This window comes from Cimex lectularius, unplaced genomic scaffold, assembly GCF_000648675.2.
Source record: "Cimex lectularius strain Harlan isolate CLEC.00 unplaced genomic scaffold, Clec_2.1 scaffold29, whole genome shotgun sequence".
In the NCBI taxonomy this organism is placed as follows: domain Eukaryota; kingdom Metazoa; phylum Arthropoda; class Insecta; order Hemiptera; family Cimicidae; genus Cimex; species Cimex lectularius.
The window spans coordinates 515,792-534,176 of NW_019392675.1; the positions used below are offsets into that span (position 1 = coordinate 515,792).

At 34.1% G+C, this 18,385-nt stretch overlaps 1 protein-coding gene across 1 annotated transcript; it reads left to right on the forward strand.

Annotated features, from left to right (window-relative positions):
- The first annotated feature begins 2,427 nt into the window (after window positions 1-2,427).
- On the forward strand, window positions 2,428-16,952 carry LOC106661975 (solute carrier family 25 member 44). Its single transcript, XM_014385762.2, has 5 exons — window positions 2,428-2,891; window positions 12,687-12,970; window positions 13,243-13,429; window positions 15,282-15,409; window positions 15,478-16,952. Exons 1-5 carry the CDS (start codon window positions 2,711-2,713, stop codon window positions 15,667-15,669), a joined length of 972 nt encoding a protein of 323 aa, XP_014241248.1. The 5' UTR covers window positions 2,428-2,710; the 3' UTR covers window positions 15,670-16,952.
- The last annotated feature ends 1,433 nt before the right edge of the window (window positions 16,953-18,385 follow it).

Sequence of the window (18,385 nt, forward strand, 5' to 3'; positions counted from 1 at the left end):
TTCATATAGTTCTTCACACGTTCACAAGAAGAATTTGTATGTGTCGGTTGCAGGGTAAGCATGTGTCAAGGTAGCGTAACAGTCGGTTTTGGGGATATGAATGTTGTTAAAGAATATTGTGTAAGGGATTATGCTTCTGAGGGTAAATGTAACATGGGTGTGTTTGTTTTCATTAATTTTTATCTTCCAAAGTTTGCTCCATTTGGCTATTCATTGTAGATGTGCCTGGAGCTCCTCCGAGGTGATTGCATGTTCAGGTTTACAGGTTACAGGGAAAGCAAGGGGGGTAGAGGGTTAGATGGAATGTCAGATGTAGTGGTACAAACACACTGCCCTATTGCACTCCCTCTCCAACAGGACAGTAGGTGGATTAGCCCCTAGGCAAACTCGGAAGAATTATCCTATGAGGTAGGAGTGAAGGATTAAGTATAAGGTGTTTGGAAGGACTCACTTGAGTTTGTACAGAAGACCCTCATGACACATACAATTAAACACTTGTGACACATCTACGAAGGTCCATACAGTATCTAAGGATGAGGATGTGTGGTCTACAATGCGAAGCACCTGCTGGATTGTGGAATGTTGAGAGCAAAAACCAAATTGGTGGTCTGGGAGAAGATAGAAGGGATCTATAATTTTAGGAGGACCTTCTCAAAAAATTTTGAGAAGAGAGGGAACCATACTAAAGAAAATATTTAGACTAGGACCTTGCATGATTGCATAGTGGGTAGCTTAAGTTCTATTTCTTAGCAAGTTTGAGACAGAAAGATTCCACAAAGGTTTTTCTTGTGTCTTAAAGTGTATGAAGAAGTTCTGGAATATAGGTATAACTTTTATTGTTCAGTATGAATAAGTATGTTCTAATCAATATCTACTATGGGAAGATGTCAGATACCAATAAGCTAACACACTGGATGATGATGAGGATACTAGGAAGCGAGGTTTTTGCTCCCCAGGCACTACAGCCTTCTGGTTTATTGCACCTTTCCAGTTTCCTAGTTCAGTGCAATCGACTCAATCCTTCTCAGAAGTATTAAGTCATTGAATGTTGTTGCTACAATTTTAATCCCTAGGTTTTTTTTGTATATACTAGGTTATGTCTCCACTGAGCTGTTGCTTCGCATTCGAAGATGATATAGCTGGCTGTTTCCTCCTCCTCATTGCATAATCTGTGCCCATGTTGTGTAGATGTTTTCTGAGTTGCCAGTGACTGGTTAATAAGTTCTACGTGAGTCTAGCCATCTCCAGTTGCAGCAGTGAGTTTGCCAGTCTTGGTGAGGGTTATTGTAGCGTTAGTTTACTGTGTCTAACATCTCTAGAGTTCATCCACTTCACCTTTTGTTTTATTTGGATCCATTCTGTGATGGAGGATTCTATATTTGTTTTTGTTATGCCAAGTGTTGGTTCGGGGCCTATGTACGGTCTTGCAGATTTTCCTCTTACCAATGTATCTGCTTTTTTATTACCCAAAATTCTTTTGGGTGAAATGAAACCAGGATATCATGAGGTTGTTGTGTTTCCGCAAGTTTTGGAGATTTTGGGTGCATTCACTGTATAATTTTGTTGTGATTCTTTTATATGCTGATGCTTTAATAGCTGCTTGGCTATCAGATCTTATGAGGATTTTTTTTCCAAAGGAAACCAATTTAAAAATTTCCAAGGCAAAAACAATGAAGGCAAGGAATTTTGCCTGAACCAAAAGGAACTCCCCAAAAAGTTGAATGCCCAAAATTTGGGGGTAAAAAAAAAAACCAGTCGGTCTGGTTTTTTCGTTTGTTTTAGAGCCATCTACCGTATCATTGTAGGTGATGCTCTCCTGAGTTCTTCCTCTCCTTTATAGTCTGTTAGGACTTTATAGGACGTGTAAAGAATGTTTCCGGGATCATGTAGTTAGTCCCCATTTCTAAAAATGGGTGTCTGACTTTGTTAATTATAGCTGTGTGTCCGGATTGTTTAGTTCCCTCCAATTTGATTGTTTTTTGGAGCCTAAATTTCCTAGCGTCTCCTTATATGAATATTTTCAGTTAAGGTAGGTGTAACAGACTAACAGAGCTCTAGTGCATCTGTAGGGGTTGTTCTCATTGCCCCTGTGATACATAAGTTTGCTAATCTTTTTATGAAGCCTAGTGCTTGGGACTTTGGGTAGATACTTTTTATCGAGCTTTGGTCTACCATATTAATGATCTTAGGCTATTTTGGGTCTTATTACTGCCGTATACAGCCAAGGGCCATTTTGGTTTTAATCCCCAAGATTTGCCTAGGGTCCTTCTTCTTAACACACCGAAAGACGGTAATGTGTCATTTGATGTGATGAAAAGGCTTTCTTTTCATTAAAAATAGAAGCTTTTACGAAAAGTGGACCGTATAAGGGAAATTTCGTGTTGGGCCAAGGGAAAGTGAGATTAGAGCAACGACTATCCGAGTCCCCTCCTCGCCGTCCATATGTCATGTGCGATCAGCTGATACCAGTCGATATGGGCTTTTCCAGTGGAAAGTACTGCGGTTTCAACAAGAACAGGAAGAAAACCAGGGGCATCGAACTGACCTAAGAGGAGGCTCCGGGGCAGAAATCGTTTCCGAACCGACCCAGACCGAGGAGGCGTCGAGAGAGAGAGAGAAAAAAATTCATATCATAAAGAAAAAACTGAAATGAAATCTGCAGGATCGCTTTGCCGAATCACGGAATCGTCAGCGAGGCGGTATTTCTACGATGGAAGTCATTACGGGAGAGGATACCGAGTATCTGAGGACAATAGAATGGGAAATGATGGACAAGACGAAATTTTTCCCTCTTAGTATGCTCAGTTCGTTTTCGGTCAGGTGCAGTCTTTACCCGTTGACCCTGATCAAAACACGACTCCAGATACAGAAGCATGACAGCATGTACAGTGGTATGTATATCTCATGTTTGATCCTTAAATCCGCACCATACTTGCTTTCCCGCCACACGGCCCGATCTTTCCAACCCGAACGATCCATTCTTTTGCGTTGTTCTCCTTTCCAATTCGACTTGTTTCCAACACCCCTTTCAACGAGGCCAATTCCTGAAAAGTTATTTTAATTAAAGAAAGAAATCTGCACAATATTCTATATTATTTAAAATTATTTCAATTAGTTACACTTCTTATCTAAAGTCTTGGTTGAGAGGACTAGCCGAAGGTCGTGGGTTCGAATCCCGATCGTGACACTTTTTCATCTCAACCAAGGCTAGATAAGCAGTATAATTAATTGAAATAATTAAGTAGGTCAATTATCACCGTTAAAAATATACGCATTATTTAAAATTTTAGTTGGAAAATAACGAATTGGGAAAATAAAAGCAAAACATTCCAATATCGTTCCCTGGAGAATAACAGATTAGAGGCTTGAAATATATTGAATCCCTGCATTGAACATTTTTTTTTAAACCAAATTACAGAAAAGAAAAAACTAAACACAAGATAATATTCACAAGTTACTACAGACAAGATATTAAAACAATAAAATAAAATTAGTAAAATAGAAATATTTTACTTGCTAATTACTCTAGATCAGTGGTTCCCAAAGTGGTCCCTACAAACCCCCAGGGGTCCCCGGTATCATTCAGGGGGTCCGAAGAAAATTAAAATTGATTTGGGGGTATCTGAACAACGTCAGGGGGTCCGCGCAAGGTTTAATATAAAATAATATAATATAAATAATAATATNTATTCACATGGAGTAACTACCTGAAAGTACTTTTTCCCCGAAGGGGTTTTAACCTTTTTATCGCTAATGTTTAGTAGTTGGCTGTTGACTTTACTCAATAATTGTAGAATTTTCAAGTGACCTGTGTTGTTTCCCTTATGGTTCCAACTGCCTTCACAAGGATACCACAAATTCTGGTTACAAAAACAGATCTCAATTTTATATCCTGCATTATGGGTTATTGTACAGAAGTTGTTGACTGCTATCCCGTCTTTCTATTTGGTAGAATGTGGATTCAGTGCCGTTATGAAGCTCATCACAAAAGAAAGAAACCGATTAGAAATTATACACTCATAACATCTCATCACGTTCATCCAAGTCATTAATTTGTCTATATTTTATTTTAAACAAAAGTAATTAATATTATAATTTATATACATTTATAATTTCAAAAATACTTCAACAAAACTTTTTTTTTAAATTTGTAATTTTTATATTATGCATTTATGTGGCTTTTTCACTTGGGGGTCCACGGGCAATTTTTGACTATAAAAAGGGGTCCATGGGTCAAAAAAGTTTGGGAACCGCTGCTCTAGATTTACAATTAACACATTTCGTTATTTCAACCAAATGCCTTTTCACTCTTAGTAAAATATATTTTATACAAAACTAGTAGTATTTTTCTTGTAGAGTTACTTCATAAATGAACTAGGAGGAAAAAATATTTTCATCAGAAATTCTATTGAAATTTTTCAATATAACAGTCTACATTGTTTTATTGGGCTGTCTGGAAATTAACGGAAATTAATGCAGGTTTTTAGGTTTACTTTTAATTACAGCTCTTTATAATAAACTGTTTACATTTCATGGATTATACTTTGTACGAATCTCAACACTTCTTAATCCTCTTCCAAACAAAAATGTTTACAATCGCGATGTTTGTATCGGTGGTGATGGGATTATCGGTCGATGGTTGTTGGAAAGAAAATGATTTCGAATCTTTGCCGACGTTTCGATTTAATTTAAATCTTTATCAAGGCATCCGCTTGATCTCTAAGTGTTCTATTTTTTAATTATGTTTTATTTATTTACTGCAATGCAGTTCCCCTCGTGATAGCAACCAATGTAATAGAACCATAACATGAGACATATGCCAATTGATAAATAAATAAAATATAATTAAAAAATAGAACACTTAGAGATCAAGCAGATGCCTTGATAAAGATTTAAATTAAATCGAAACATCGGCAAAAATTCAAAGTTGTTTTCTTTCCAACAACCATCGACTGATAATTCCAACACCACTGATACAAACATCGCAATTATAATTCAATGGTCATCAAAAGTTACATTAAAAAATGTTTACCTCAGTAGCATTTCGTTACTTGGGAATAATTCTGTCTTTACAAAGATGTCAATATGTGATTTTCACGATTTACATGTTTAAACTTGGTTGGAACAGTGCCCAAAAGGCCAGACACATTAATGAAGTCTGGGGCAATGGCACTGTTAATGAGAGCAATGTTCAGATATGGTTTAAAAGATTTCGAGAGGGAGACTAGCCTTGAAGGCAAAGAAAATTGTGGAAGGATTTGATGATGTTCTGCAAGCTTTGGCCGAAGAAAATCCCAGAACAACTGTTCGAGATCTTGCATAGAATCTTTCTGTTAGCAAATCTACCATAGTTGACCACCTTAAGTTAATTGGAAAGGTGAAAATGTTCAAAAGTTAGGTTTCTCATGCATTAAACTATATCCAAAAAAATCATCGTTATGAAGTTTGCGCAACATTTCTTTGCCGAAACAAATGAAACCTTTTCTGGATAGGATTGCTCTTGTGATGAAAAGTGGATGTATGGCTCGACAAAGGAGAAGCGGCATCACATTTTCAAAAGCCCCCAACTCACCAAAAAAACATGATGGTGACTCTTTGATCGGCTTCATTTGGGCTGATTTACTTCATGTTCTATCAGTGCAGAAATGTATTGCCCTCGAATTGAAGCAATGCACCAGAAATTGGCAATATTGAATCAATCTTTGGTCAATTGGAAAAGGTCAATTCTGTTACATGACAACGCTCGTCCCCATGTCTCACATCTGACAACATGAATTCTGTTGGATGTTGGTTATGAGGTTCTGCCTCACCATCTCTATTCTTCTTTACCATTTTTCAGATTCCTGGACAGTTTACAAAATAAAAAGTTTATTGATCAAAAGTCAGTAGAAAATGCATTTACAGAATTTAATAATAAAGACTCAAAATCTATTCAGATGATTATTTGGAGGTCGTGGGATGCGGTCTAGTGTGACGTAGGTTTTAGAAAAACATTTTCTTTATCGCGCCAACGTTTCGATCTTTATTGAGATCATCTTCAGGGCTCAAAGTTGTGTACTCTCAACATAACAGACAATAATGACACATCTACTCAGAAAACAAACACTTTGACCCCTGAAGATGATCTCAATAAAGATCGAAACATTGGCATGATAAAGAAAATGTTTTTCTAAAACCTACGTCTCACCAGACTGCACCTCACAATCACCAAATAATTAATAAAAAAAAAAAGGTTTAAAATCATTTAATTGTTTGTATTTTATAACATAAACCTGCATTATTTTCCGGTCAGCTCAACAAATATATGTACTACTATGATTATACTGATTTAAACAAATAAGTAAAGTAATCCTTGTCATACAGAAAGGCTTGAAGTCTAACTACTCGTAAGTGCCAAACCAGTTTGCTATACTTCTTTCATACTATTCTCAATTAAAAAGACAAGCTCTGTTGACAATCAAACCCAGCTATTGTAGCAAATAGAGTTGAACACCCAAAACCACTTGGGCCACTACGGTTCCTGATTACTGATTTATGTAAACCCGACTCTGTATAAACTTGTACATATATACACATGCATGCAGAATTGAAAATATGATTTTCCACAGCTTGCTGGCAACACACGCCAAGTAACCACCCTTGGTCTTAACAGACCTGCCAAAGTTTGGCTTCAGGGGCTATCAAACCCGAGGTCATTTCATCCTTCAATGCATCACAAAAAATAAATAAATAAACCTAAAAAAATAATCCTAATCAATCTCACTCTACCATCCACTCAAGTAGTGTGGTGGAGTACTTGAAACTCCATCACCCTTTAAAACATTCAGTTATACACCAATGTAATTGAGGTTCGATGGGCTACTCAATATTCCAATATCAGCCCTCTCACATTTCACATCTATGCTAATAAATACATTCACAAATAATCTGGATCTGGAAAAAAATTCCATTGTTATCTGCCAAGCTTTTGACCTATTTTAAGGTCATCATCAGGGTGTCTATCAGTTTTTTTTCCTTTATAGGTTTGTCTATTTGGTTGCTTATAGATTTATTTTACAAATTATAAATCAAAAACATTTTAAGTTTATTTATTTGAGCCCATATTAAATAGAAATAACATTGAAAACGGAAAAATTTATGTTGAGAATTGTGCTGTAGTGATGTCTGCTTGGCCTGTTCGTCTCTAATTCGTGTAATCCTTGCTTCTAAAATAGTGGCATAGGAATCACAAGCATAACCAGAATTGTTGGAGCTACACTAAAATTTATAAACATTATTATTTGATATCCTCACTGTTTTGATATTTCATGGGCATAAACTATTTTTTAATATACATTTACATACGTATACATTTTACATATTACTTAACCGTACACATTTTTTTAATATGGGTGACTTGTATGTTATACGTGCTCATTTTCTTTCATAGGATTATTATACAAATTACAAAGTACCCCAGATTTATTTGTTCATTTGGCTCTAGGAGTACATATTTTATTTATTTATTTATTTATATTTTTTTAATCACAATAATATATTTTTTTTTAATATATTATCATATAATATTTGTTTTTAAAGTAGTAGTTTATTACTATTATTGGTTTAGCCTATTTTTAAGAAATTAGGATAGTTAGAAAGTAAAAACACACTTTTCATTTATTTTTCTCATGATGCTATACTGATTTATTGTTTTGGTCTTAATTTTCTCAGATTCCTTTGTTAAATTTTTTCATTTATTTATTTTTTATAGTTAATTCATCTCTTTTTAAATTTTTATATTATTGGAAAACTTAGAAAGCTTAACTTAATTGTTTATTTATTATATCCTCAGATAGCCTTGTTAATCCAAGTCATTGGCATTTTTATTTAATTTTTATATAAATTAGAAATTAAGAAACCAAGTTCTTTTGCTTATTCTTGATTGTTTTGTTCTATTGTTGGATTTTTCCAGGGTCATTGGTGACGTTAGTCTCCCTTTCTTCCACTGCAACCTAAAAGTCTGTTGTGAAATTGTGCTTTCTTTATTTCCATACCATGGATAGTGAAGGAATTAGGTTTAAAAATTAATTGAGCACTTTCTTGGGTTACTCTTTAGTAATTGTGCGTTGTCTTCTTTTTGATGGTACTTTTCCAGCTAATGCTTTCATGACAGAGTCAGTTCATTTTTGTCTCAATTTTCCCAATTTTTAAGGTGGTGGTGGAATGGCTATTATTTTTTCTAAATTCTTGCCTATTGAGAAAAAAGGTAGTTTTCCTGGTTGAGTTGTTGAGAAATTTCTTTAATTGTTTTACACTTGGTGAAGTCATCCAGTGTAAGTCATTTCTCTCTTCATCCATTTTTTCACTTTCACTCTTAGCCTGCTTTGTTTGTTCCAATTTACTCTTATTTTTGCTAGTTTGTCAGCCTGTTGCCTGTAATCCTTTTGTGTCCTGGTACTTATATCAGACTCACCTGATTTCATTATACCAGAATTTGAGACATGTTAATCTGGACCAGCTTTAAGTTGGAGGTGGAGGAGTCTAAATCTTCAATGGGGACCACAGTAGCCGAGTGGTCAACGAGATAGGCTCATAGACCCTGAGGTCGTGGGGGGTTCAATTTCCGTTTTTCCGTTTTTTTTTGTTTTTTTTCCCCACTCAACCCCCAACTATGTATGGCCCAACTATATATATGATCAAATAATCAAATAAATCGTGTCAGGTTAATATGCAAGCTCATATGGCGATTAAAAAAACCTCCAGGGCGCTTGGCGTTTTGAAAATATGCATATCAACTTTTAGTCTTTTTTGTAGTATTTCTTGTGTACAGAAGTCTATTGTGTGGACATTATGTTGGAAAATCGATCATGCGAGACCTAGAGGTTTTTGCTAGGTCAAACTTGGGGCTACGGTTTCCTGCTCTGAATTGTTGGAATTATTTTTGTTATTCTTTCTCTTCTTTTGTTCAATCATCAATAAAACAGAAATGAATTCACTAAACAAGGTTTTTTGTTTAATTTTGCACAAACTTATTCTTTTTATTTTATAATCTGTCTCCTCTTTTTCTTTGTTTCCCCCTCAAAAAAAAAAAAAAGTTATATGACAAATTCGAATGGTGTGTAGTTATAGCATTTGCCACAGTTTTTATTTATTTATTTTTTTTAATTCATTGAGTTTTGTATATTAGAACGTATATAAATTAGAACTTCAAAAAAGTCTATGCTTCAGAAATATTATCAGAAAAAAATGTTAGTAACCAGATTATAATTCGAGTGGAAGAAAGTGATTCTAAAGACTGTCTAAGGGAAAAGTGACTGACCTTAACCTTTGAAATACTTTTCATAATAAAAATAAAATAATTATGTAATAAACAATGGAAATTACCTCATTTATAAACCCCAAATTATTATTTTTTAAGTTTATATAATTGGCAATATTGATCCTACCAGATTTTTTAATTTCACAAAAGCTTTTTATGTATATGTTCCAGATCTTTTCATTGAAAAAGTTGAGCTATATTTGCCTATTACAATTTGCGAGTGGCCTTTTTTTTACATTCTTCCTCCTCTTATCTTATTTATAAATGTAACATTATTATACAATCATTAGGGGATAGAGCAAAAATTTTCCATTAGAGTTGTTGTAATTTAGCCAGGATAAAATATATCAAAACAAATTTCTAGCTTTTTAATATAGAAAATGATCGTGTCTAATGAATTTTCCTGTTTAAAAATTTTACTTAGATTTTCTGATAGAAATAAAGTGTGAATTTGACATTGTTTAAAAATAACTTCTAAAAATGAACAAAAAAATTGGCTTTGAATTTGTTTATTTGACTCTATCGGCCTGTCGAATGACTCTTTTTATTTTTAAAACAAGTTGTTTAATTCTGTATTGCTTGTTTGTTGTCTCTTCCTACGGTTTGATTCATATTTAGCTGTATCAATTATTTATGTTCTGTGCAATTATTACATCTATAGTACTGGATAAAAAGGTAGCCCATCCCAATCTTTTGGGTTTATGTTAAATTATGTTGTTAAGATATTATAATTAATTAAGGTTTTTTAGTTGAGATAAAAAAGTCAATGGCACGAGTGGGATTCGGACCCACGATCTTCGGCTTGATACGCCGCTGCTCTACCACTTGAGCTATCGTAACCTCGATCCACTCGGACACCAACTTCCCATCTCAACCGCACCTTTCGAATTTTTTTTTTTAAAAACCCCTAACCATCCCGNTACGCCGCTGCTCTACCACTTGAGCTATCGTGACCTCGATCCACTCGGGCACCAACTTCCCATCTCAACCGCACCTTTTGAATTTTTTTTTTTTTAAACCCCTAACCATCCCGTATCAAGCCGAAGATCGTGGGTTCGAATCCCGCTCGTGCCATTCACTTTTTTACATCAACTAAAAAACCTTAATTAATTATAATATATTAATTGGTCAAGCGGACCACGAAATTAGTGAATGTGTTGTTAAGGTTAATATATAAATTAAGTTAATAATAAATAAATATTTTGTTCATTTTAACTATATTTTGTTAATTATCCTCCAATAAAGTATTACTCCTTGGAAATAACAGTAAATATTAATTTTGAGGTGTGTCAAAAAGATACCATATTTTTAGAACTTTTTATTAATTAAAACAAATAACAAAAAAAAATAGTCAAAATAATTCTAATTCCTATTTTAGGCTCCACCTTTCTCCAGCCCAGTTAGCTTCTATTTGGAAGTTAGTAGAGGTGACGAACATCTTAAAATAATTCTCTCTCTTTTTTTTTTGATTGTGTGTTTAATCTCTGTCTTCCGGAACTGGCCGCAACCCTTACAAGATGTCTCAAGTAATTTTTGATTTACTAAAACTTGAAGACCTAGCTGGACATTCCAAAAATTGAGGTTTTCTTTTTGAAGAAAGGCTTTTACCATTTTCACTGTATGGACAGGATAGACCTGCTGGAATATAAATTATGCATTTGTTATTGTCTCTGAGTACCTTGTTAATTTATTTTCTATTAATTGTAGATATTGCATACTGTTACTTGGACTAGAATCAACATACAACTTCTGTTTTATTGTAACTTCTTCCACCTACTTGCCTATTTGAAAATACCATTTCTTCTTTCATTTGGTCATGGAAATAATATGCCCAACCATCAGGGCATTGAGGTTAATTTTTTAAAATTGTATCGTAAGGTGACGGGTGAGCAAACTGTTTATGATGTTCCTTATGAATTTTATTTAGTGGTTGAATCTGTTTCATTTTCCTCCGCTGGATGTGTGTGGTACCTTTATGTTTTTTATGTCGGTTGACACTCCAGCTCTTTTGCTACAAACGATTTGCAAGGCTGTCAAACAAGAATTTGAAGCAATCCTCAAAATTGGTCGTTTTCCCTGTAAAAACTTTCCTCCGTTGTTAAAATAGATTGCCCACTTGGTAATTTCTCGTTTCTGAGACCTGGATTATTTAAAAAGTAGAAATGACTTTCCTACTAGTCCTGTGTTTCTTGATATTTCTAAAGTTGTTATTATACAATTTTTCGTTCTCACATTATTACACATTCAGAAAGGTAAAGACAAAAGTATAGACAAAAGGTGGGTTATCTTTTGGTCTCGGGCCTTAAATAGGGTAGATAAAATTTTTGTTTTAAAAATATTACTTTAAGTTTAGTTGACTTTATTATTTTTTTAATTATTCACTGTGTAAGTTTGAAAGAAATTGCACACCTTAAGTTTATTTCTTTGCCAAACATTACTTTGATTAAATTTTAGATTATTTCATTCTTTTGTAAAATATAATTATTGAATAGTTGAATTAAGAATGAAATGTATGCCTTCAGTTAGTTAAGTTCTCAAAATTAATACATTTTGGGCTTCACACTTCATTAAGTCCTAAATGGACAATCCAATGATCCTAAAAGAAGAAGAAAAAAAAACAGAAAATAAGTTTTATTACAATTAATTAAGGTTTTTAGTTATCTCAACCGCATCTTTTGACTTTACACGACATTTGAAAAATGGCAAAAAGGAGGGAAAATTCAAAAAGGTGCGGTTGAGATGGGAAGTTGGTGTCTGAGTGGATCGATAGCTCAAGTGGTAGAGCAGTGGCGTATCAAGCCGAAGATCGTGGGTTCGAATCCCGCTCGTGCCATTGACTTTTTTATCTCAACTAAAAACCTTAATTAGTCAAAATATAATTATTTTTTAAAAGAAATAAAGAGTACACTTATAGGAGATCCATTGTGCAATGCATATGTGAAAATATTAAAACATATCGTACAGAATGTATAACTTTTTTCACTTTTTCAAAAATAAATAAATAATTTATACTGAATTTTATAAGTTTTGTAAAACGATTATGTAAGCTTCTATTCAATGAAAAAAATTTTCTTAGAAGTGAGGCCATAGGTCGTCCATCAAATGCAAAAATCTCAGCTTGCTGGGATCTAGCCGCAGGTCAAAACAAAACAGACATTACGCACGGTTAAGTTGGTTCAAGTTACTTCCTTAGATAGGGAATGTTTGTGGAAAGTTGGGCACATACGAATGCTCAAAAATCATTCGTAGTCAATTCCAACGTGAGAGAAGCCCTACAGTGATAACTCGCTGTATGCTTTAACCGTACCAGTAATCTATGCCCTTCTTTGTTTATTTTTTATTATTATTATTAGTTTTATTTGTATCTTAAAGAAATATTTTATTGCAGGCCTCTTTGATGCGGGGAGCAAGATCTACAAAACTGAAGGTATTGGCGGCCTGTACCGCGGCTTTTGGGTCAGCTCGGTGCAGATTGTATCAGGTGTGGGCTACATCGCCACCTACGAAAGCACACGGCATTTGCTGAAGCAGTACAACGCGACGACAACTGTCAAAGCCCTACTGAGCGGAGGTGCAGCGTCGCTAGTAGGCCAGACTATAATCGTACCCTTCGATGTAATTTCCCAACACCTCATGTTCCTAGGACTCACTAATTATCGAGATGGTGGCAAGGTGAGTGTAAATAAGTTTTGTAAAAATTATAAAAATATTCGTTTAAAAAAAAAGTACTATGGTAATGAGGTAAAAGTTCCAAAATTATTGTAGTTTGATTATTCCGGCCTGCATTTTCAGTCTGTGCGTTATTTGTCAAACTTGTAAGTTTATGTGTGTGTTATATTTAATAGAATGAGGTTTACAAAATAACATGCAAGTCAACCATTATAAATGGTGCAATGCTGAACCAAACAAAAATAGATCCGTCACGACATTTTTTTGTCTTTCAGATGGTATTAAATCCACTAGGACTGACAATCGACCCATCTAGGTCAAAGTTCCGAATCACCTTGGACATAGCTCAGATTATTTACAGGACGGACGGCATCAGAGGTTTCTATAGAGGATATTTCGCATCACTCTGCACATATGTTCCCAATAGTGCCCTTTGGTGGACATTTTATCAGATATATCAAGGTGAGTTTCATTAGAAAACTTCTCTTTTTGCCGATCCTTATAACAAATTAATTCCTGTCGTACATGAGGCTCAAAATACAACTTAGGTCAGAACCACTTTACAGTACTTTTTACAAGTTAATCTTAAATATAATTGTATGGGATGTTCTAGGTTAGAACCGCTAGCGTTGTAAATATGTGTCACCAGCTACCACAGTCTCCCATAAACAAAGAATTGATAAAAAATTAGGAATTTTTTATTTTTTATTATAAAATATCAAATGCTTACATACAACTTTATAAATACATACATTAAATTCACTAATTTCGTGGTTCGCTTGACCAATTAATATATTACAATTAATGTAGGTTTTTAGTTGAAATAAAAAAGTCAGTGGCACGAGCGAGATTCGAACCCACGAACTTCGGCTAGATATGCCGCTGCTCTACCACTTGAGCTATCGTGACCTTGATCCACTCGGACACTAACCTCCCATCTCAACCCCACCTTTTGAATTTTCCCTCCTTTTTGCCAGTTTTCAAATGTCATATAATCGGATTGGATTCTTGGACATTTTACATTAATATATTATTTTTTATCTCAACTAAAAACCTTAATTAATTGCAATATATTAATTGGTCAAGCGGACCACGAAATTAGTGAATTTAATGATTGAGAATGAAGTATACTTCACTAAAGCTCTCCGTGGCCATTTCATTTGTTGCTGAGAATCCAATCCGATTACACGACATTTGAAAAATGGCAAAAAGGAGGGAAAATTCAAAAGGTGTGGTTGAGATGGGAAGTTAGTGTCCGAGTGGATCGAGGTCACGATAGCTCAAGTGGTAGAGCAGCGGCGTATCTAGCCGAAGATCGTGGGTTTGAATCCCGCTCAAGCCATTGACTTTTTTATCTCAACTAAAAACCTTAATTGTAAGATATTAATTGGTCAAGCAGACTACGAAACTAGTGAATTTAACGAATTTTATAAATATAACAGATATTCAAGTGAAGAACTAAAATGAAAGTGTTTAATGAAACACTAAAACATGTAATTTATTTCAAATAACTTATATATGAAATTAATGGCACTGCAGCGGGTACAACACCATGGCTCACTCAACCACGGCGGAGCTGTAATGTGGCTTGCGATGATTCGAGACAAAGAAGGCTCTGCCTCTCTTGTCTGTACAGACCTGCTGAATGCTGTTTTTGGCTATCCGTGGTAGATATTCAGTGGACCATCTTATCGTGCTTTCGTTAGAGAAATATGCTGATTTAGAGTGCCTCGGAAAAATGGTGGTAGATGGTTTGGGTATCCAGACATGTAGGATGGATGGACTGATGAATGGCATGCAGACTAGCAGCATTGCCCTCTAGACCGAACCACCGTTATCTGGCCCGCTGGCTTTGTACAAATAGTAAAGAATATAATAAAAGAACATGTGCAGTTTAAGCGGGCTAGACCTGTGCTTAACTATACTGAGAGGCAAAAACAATTTTTAAATTTTTTTTAAAAAAGTAAATACAATTGTTATAATTTTTATTTTTTTGTTGTTTGCTGGATATTAAAAGAAATATGTCGTGATGACTCTAGCGTCCTCTAGGTCTTAATAGGTTCAGAAGTGGAGATTTTGATTGGGAAGACACAAAGCGCTCTGCCCATCAACAGTTGATGATGACAAAATTTTAGGTTTCATCAAAAATAACCCAATTTCAATGACCCCAAACATCACAGAGCCACTCAACATATTTAGTCTATGTGTACCTGACATTTTCATTGAATTTACCATAAAAACAGTGCTATGGAATTATTTTATTACCTGATACTTAAGAATGTTTATATTTCATGTAATTATTTTTTTTTTATAGATGAATTATGCAAGCTGCTTCCTTCGAATGTATCTCATTTGTTTATACAGTGCATATCTGGTACTTTAGGTGGATTTACCACGACTTTAATTACAAATCCAATGGACACGATAAGAGCACGCTTACAGGTAAAGGCAAACCTCAAATTATTACTAACATCTGTCAAACGAGTAATTATTGCCGTTGAAAATTCAAGGTACAAAGAACGAATTCGATAGTGAACACGTTCCGCGGTCTTTGGAGCGAAGAGGGCCTGTGGATGTTCTCGAAAGGGCTGAGCGCTCGGTTGGTACAGTCGGTCTGTTTTAGCTTCTCGATAATCCTCGGATACGAAACGATCAAAAGAATCAGCGTCCGGCAAGAATTTAAAGACCGAGTCAAGTGGTAGACTTTTACCCCCCCTCGTTTTCTTTCTTCTAAACACTCACAACGGCGCTTCCTACATGTGGACCGAATGATAAATGAATTCAAACCGTGTGAAGTTTTAATTTGTTCAAAAAAATTGATTTGGGACAATAATCTTAATTAGTTTTATTCAATTATTTTGTATATAGTTTAGTTTTCTTTTTCTGTTAAAAAAAAGAATAAGATTATGTATATTTTTAAGGGAGGTGAAACCTGCCCTTTTATATAGAAAATGACTGTACATATATTTTTTTTTTAATTTGTTGCAGGGAACTAATAGTGCTTAAAATAATGCATATTTAATAAATGACCCATTTTGTATCATTAATCAAACTGGTACCCAGAAAAGCACAATTCTAAAATGAAAGAAAAGATTAGTGACTGATAAAACATTATTATTTAACATTATATAAAAAAACTATTTAGAAAACATGGTTAGACTAATTGCATTTGGGATTAGTGTGAAGTGTGTTTGTTTAGCAAGAATTTATTGAAAATTAAGGTAAAACTGTGTCTTGCCGTTTTTAACTGATAAAATTGGGTAGACGTGTCAAAATATTAGTGAAAATTAGATTCGGTTCAAAACCTTTTGTTAGTTTGGCTGGTGTATGTTTATTAAATAAATATCCACTATCCTTTAACTTGTTTAATTAAAATAAGAGTATATTCATAGTATTATAAAACACAATGCTGTTTTTTAGCTAGCTCAATGTCTAATGTTTTTTAAATGTTATAAGCTGTTATTTTTAAAATAACTTCTGAAAATCAAATAAATTATATTCATGTATATAAGGTGAATGGAAAAGGTGTTAATACATTCAATTTATCAATAGGGTTGATTTATATATCATATATATTTATTAGAGTGAATTTTTTTTATCACTTATTAATGCAGATATATTGTTTATTTCTATCAGCTTTTAAGTACAATTAAATTGTATAAAATAATACCAGGGATTATAAGCTGCAAGCTAAATTTATTATAATTTTATTAGCATTTTTTGTTGTTCGTGTTACCATCAAAATTTTAATTAACACCGTTGTTGCTTTTAAACATGTGAAAAAAGCTAAACAAAGTGCATTACATTAATTGTGTGTATACAGTTTTTTTAAAAGATGTATTGCAATTGTTGTTTTGGTAAAATTGTTGGCGTCTGGTGATTTATTAAACTGTACATTATTGTAAAATAAAATATTGTTTAAAAAACAATGTAAAACGAAGATCGTTCGTCATTCTGAAAAGGGAATATAAATAATTAAAAGTCAGTTGTTTTTTCTATTCTAATATTTCTAAAAATGCTATAATTTTTTGCTTGTTGATAATTGCATGCTATCAGTCAATAAAATTTGGATTAAAAGAAAGCGGCAGCATCGGTGGGCCGGTTCAGAAGCTCTCGTTTATCAATGAGAGCACTGTTGATAGGTGGCCCTCAGACGGTCTGGCTCACAGAAGAAGGGTCATCCTCACCCAATCCAGGGTGAGGGTTTCTCTGAAATATCAATTTTTTCCACATTTCAGTTAGAAAAGACATATAATGCACTCTTTGGGGTCGAATGGTTCAGAACAGCCTGGACTATCTTTGGAGCATCGTTCCCATAACTGCTAGATAGCACTACAAGAACGCCATTCTTTTTTGGTAAGTTTGACTTTTGTTCTAAATAATATGTTCTAAAATTAAAAATAAAGTTTGTCAGTTTGTCTTTGCGTGAAACCAATATTATTTTTTATGCTTTAGAAAATAGAAAAACATTACTGACTTGTTTCTTTTCTATATGAAAGTTTTTTTTAAATTTGCCTATTTTTGCCTCCAGTTTTGTTGGAAACCAACAATGATGAAGTATGTAATTATAGAAGCATTATATATGCGTGATTATTAAATTTTACCCCTGTTTTCACATAATGGAAGGAACCCAAGTAAATATCTTTTTACAAAATTCATCAACTATAATTTACAGTTTTATTTTTCTACAATGTGCAATATTTTTTTCAGAATCACCACATCCGGGACCATTTGAATGTAAATACTCCACATGAGGTGCAATGCCTGGGTTGCTTACATTGACATGTTTTTTTGGAATTTCACAAAAACAAAATTTTTAAATCATTCAAATAATAAAAACAATACAGTTAATTAAGGTTTTTAGTTGAGATAAAAAAGTCAATGGCACGAGCGGGATTCGAACCCACGATCTTCGGCTAGATACGCCGCTGCTCTACCACTTGAGCTATCGTGAGTAGCGGCATATCAAGCTGAAGGTCGTGGGTTCGAATCCCGCTCGTGACATTGACTTTTTTATCTCAACTATAAACCTTAATTAATTGTATGATATATTAATTGGGCCTCAAATGATAATTCAACATATACGAACATATTTACTTAATACTTAAAAATAATTTTTTTGTAAAAATTAAAAACATGTTATTACAGCTGTAACTGATAGGTGGTGAATCACTGGGCAATAAAAATGCACTGTATCTTGCAAATTTCAATTGTAAATACGGCATGAAAGGCTACTCAGAATGAAAGTATTTATTGGCGTGAATGATGAGTTGGCGAGGTCACTCTCACCTAGCTGATTCCCAGTTAGAGGGATGGGTGCTCTGGGCCATTTGCACTCCGAGACCTGCCAAAGATAGGTTATATTAAAATTTTATAGTAGCATGAGTTTGTATGTAAGTAATATGTGTTCTAGGAATA